The sequence below is a fragment of the Otolemur garnettii genome, unplaced genomic scaffold (assembly GCF_000181295.1).
Source record: "Otolemur garnettii isolate 467f Iridium unplaced genomic scaffold, OtoGar3 scaffold00114, whole genome shotgun sequence".
NCBI lineage: Eukaryota > Metazoa > Chordata > Mammalia > Primates > Galagidae > Otolemur > Otolemur garnettii.
Window position 1 is genome coordinate 6839325 of NW_003852509.1, and position 960 is coordinate 6840284.

Genomic DNA, 960 nt, shown 5'->3' on the forward strand with positions numbered 1-960 from the left:
GACTCGAACCTGTGAGCTCAAGCAATCCACCCACCTACTCTACTGAGGGCGACATAATGAGGCTCTGTCTCAAAAAAAAAAAGCAAATGTGGGATGATAAGACAGAGGTTAGAGACCAAAACAAGAAGTTCAGAGGCCATCATGTAGGAAGTTCAAGATGGACGAAGTAGGGAACTGACACTCAAAGTGTTTTAAAGTCCTGAGAAGATAAAAACAAGGTTGGCCTGCTACTTGGAGCAAAATAATACAACACTGTTTATGGGATAACTATTTCAGCAAACAACTTGTGTTACCACTTTGTCCCTGGCTCTAGCCCTGAGATTGGGTTTAAATAGCAAAATATATTCTCTACTCTAGAACAATGGTTTCTAAACTTTTTAGATGGCTAAAAGGGAAATTTCCTAGTGTAAGTTTATTTATAAATTATATACATGTAGTACGTGCATTAGTTAATATTTGAAGGTCCCAAAAGCTGGAGGTTGCTGTGAGCTGTGATGCCACAGCACTGTACCCAAGGGGACAGCTTGAGGCTCTGTCTCAAAAAAAAAAAAAAAAAAAGAGGAAGTAACAGAGGGAGTCCTGTAACTTTCAAAACTCCCTCTAAAGTCAGTTAAATTACAGAAGAGCCTCTTTCTAGTAAATCACTGAGCTCAAAAAATAAAAATGAAAGTTCTTATATCTTATATTCTACTATAATTTCTCCAAGGACTGACTGAACCTCCAAACATGTGCTCCCCAAACTACCTGTTTCCATACCTATTTACAGCCCATGTGGAAACAGCTTAGTGGCCATGACCTTCCTTAGGCACCTGGAAAAGCCTGGCCTCCAAAGCAGCAGTGGCATCTCCACACCTGTGTCTAGTTGCTGGGCCCCATGGCTATCTGCCCCTCAAACATACCGCATGCTGCAGCCTCTGGAGAGTGAAGTAAACATGTAAGTCAGGCAGCTTCTATTCCCAA

General features: G+C 41.4%; 1 protein-coding gene across 1 annotated transcript in view; it reads right to left on the minus strand.

Annotated features, from left to right (window-relative positions):
- TEP1 (telomerase associated protein 1) overlaps window positions 1-960 on the minus strand; it is a 47694-nt gene that overhangs the window by 30294 nt on the left and 16440 nt on the right. Inside the window, exon 10 of the mRNA XM_023517581.1 lies at window positions 900-950. Within this exon, the coding sequence (XP_023373349.1) occupies window positions 900-950 (51 nt within the window). The remainder of the gene's footprint in view (window positions 1-899; window positions 951-960) is intronic.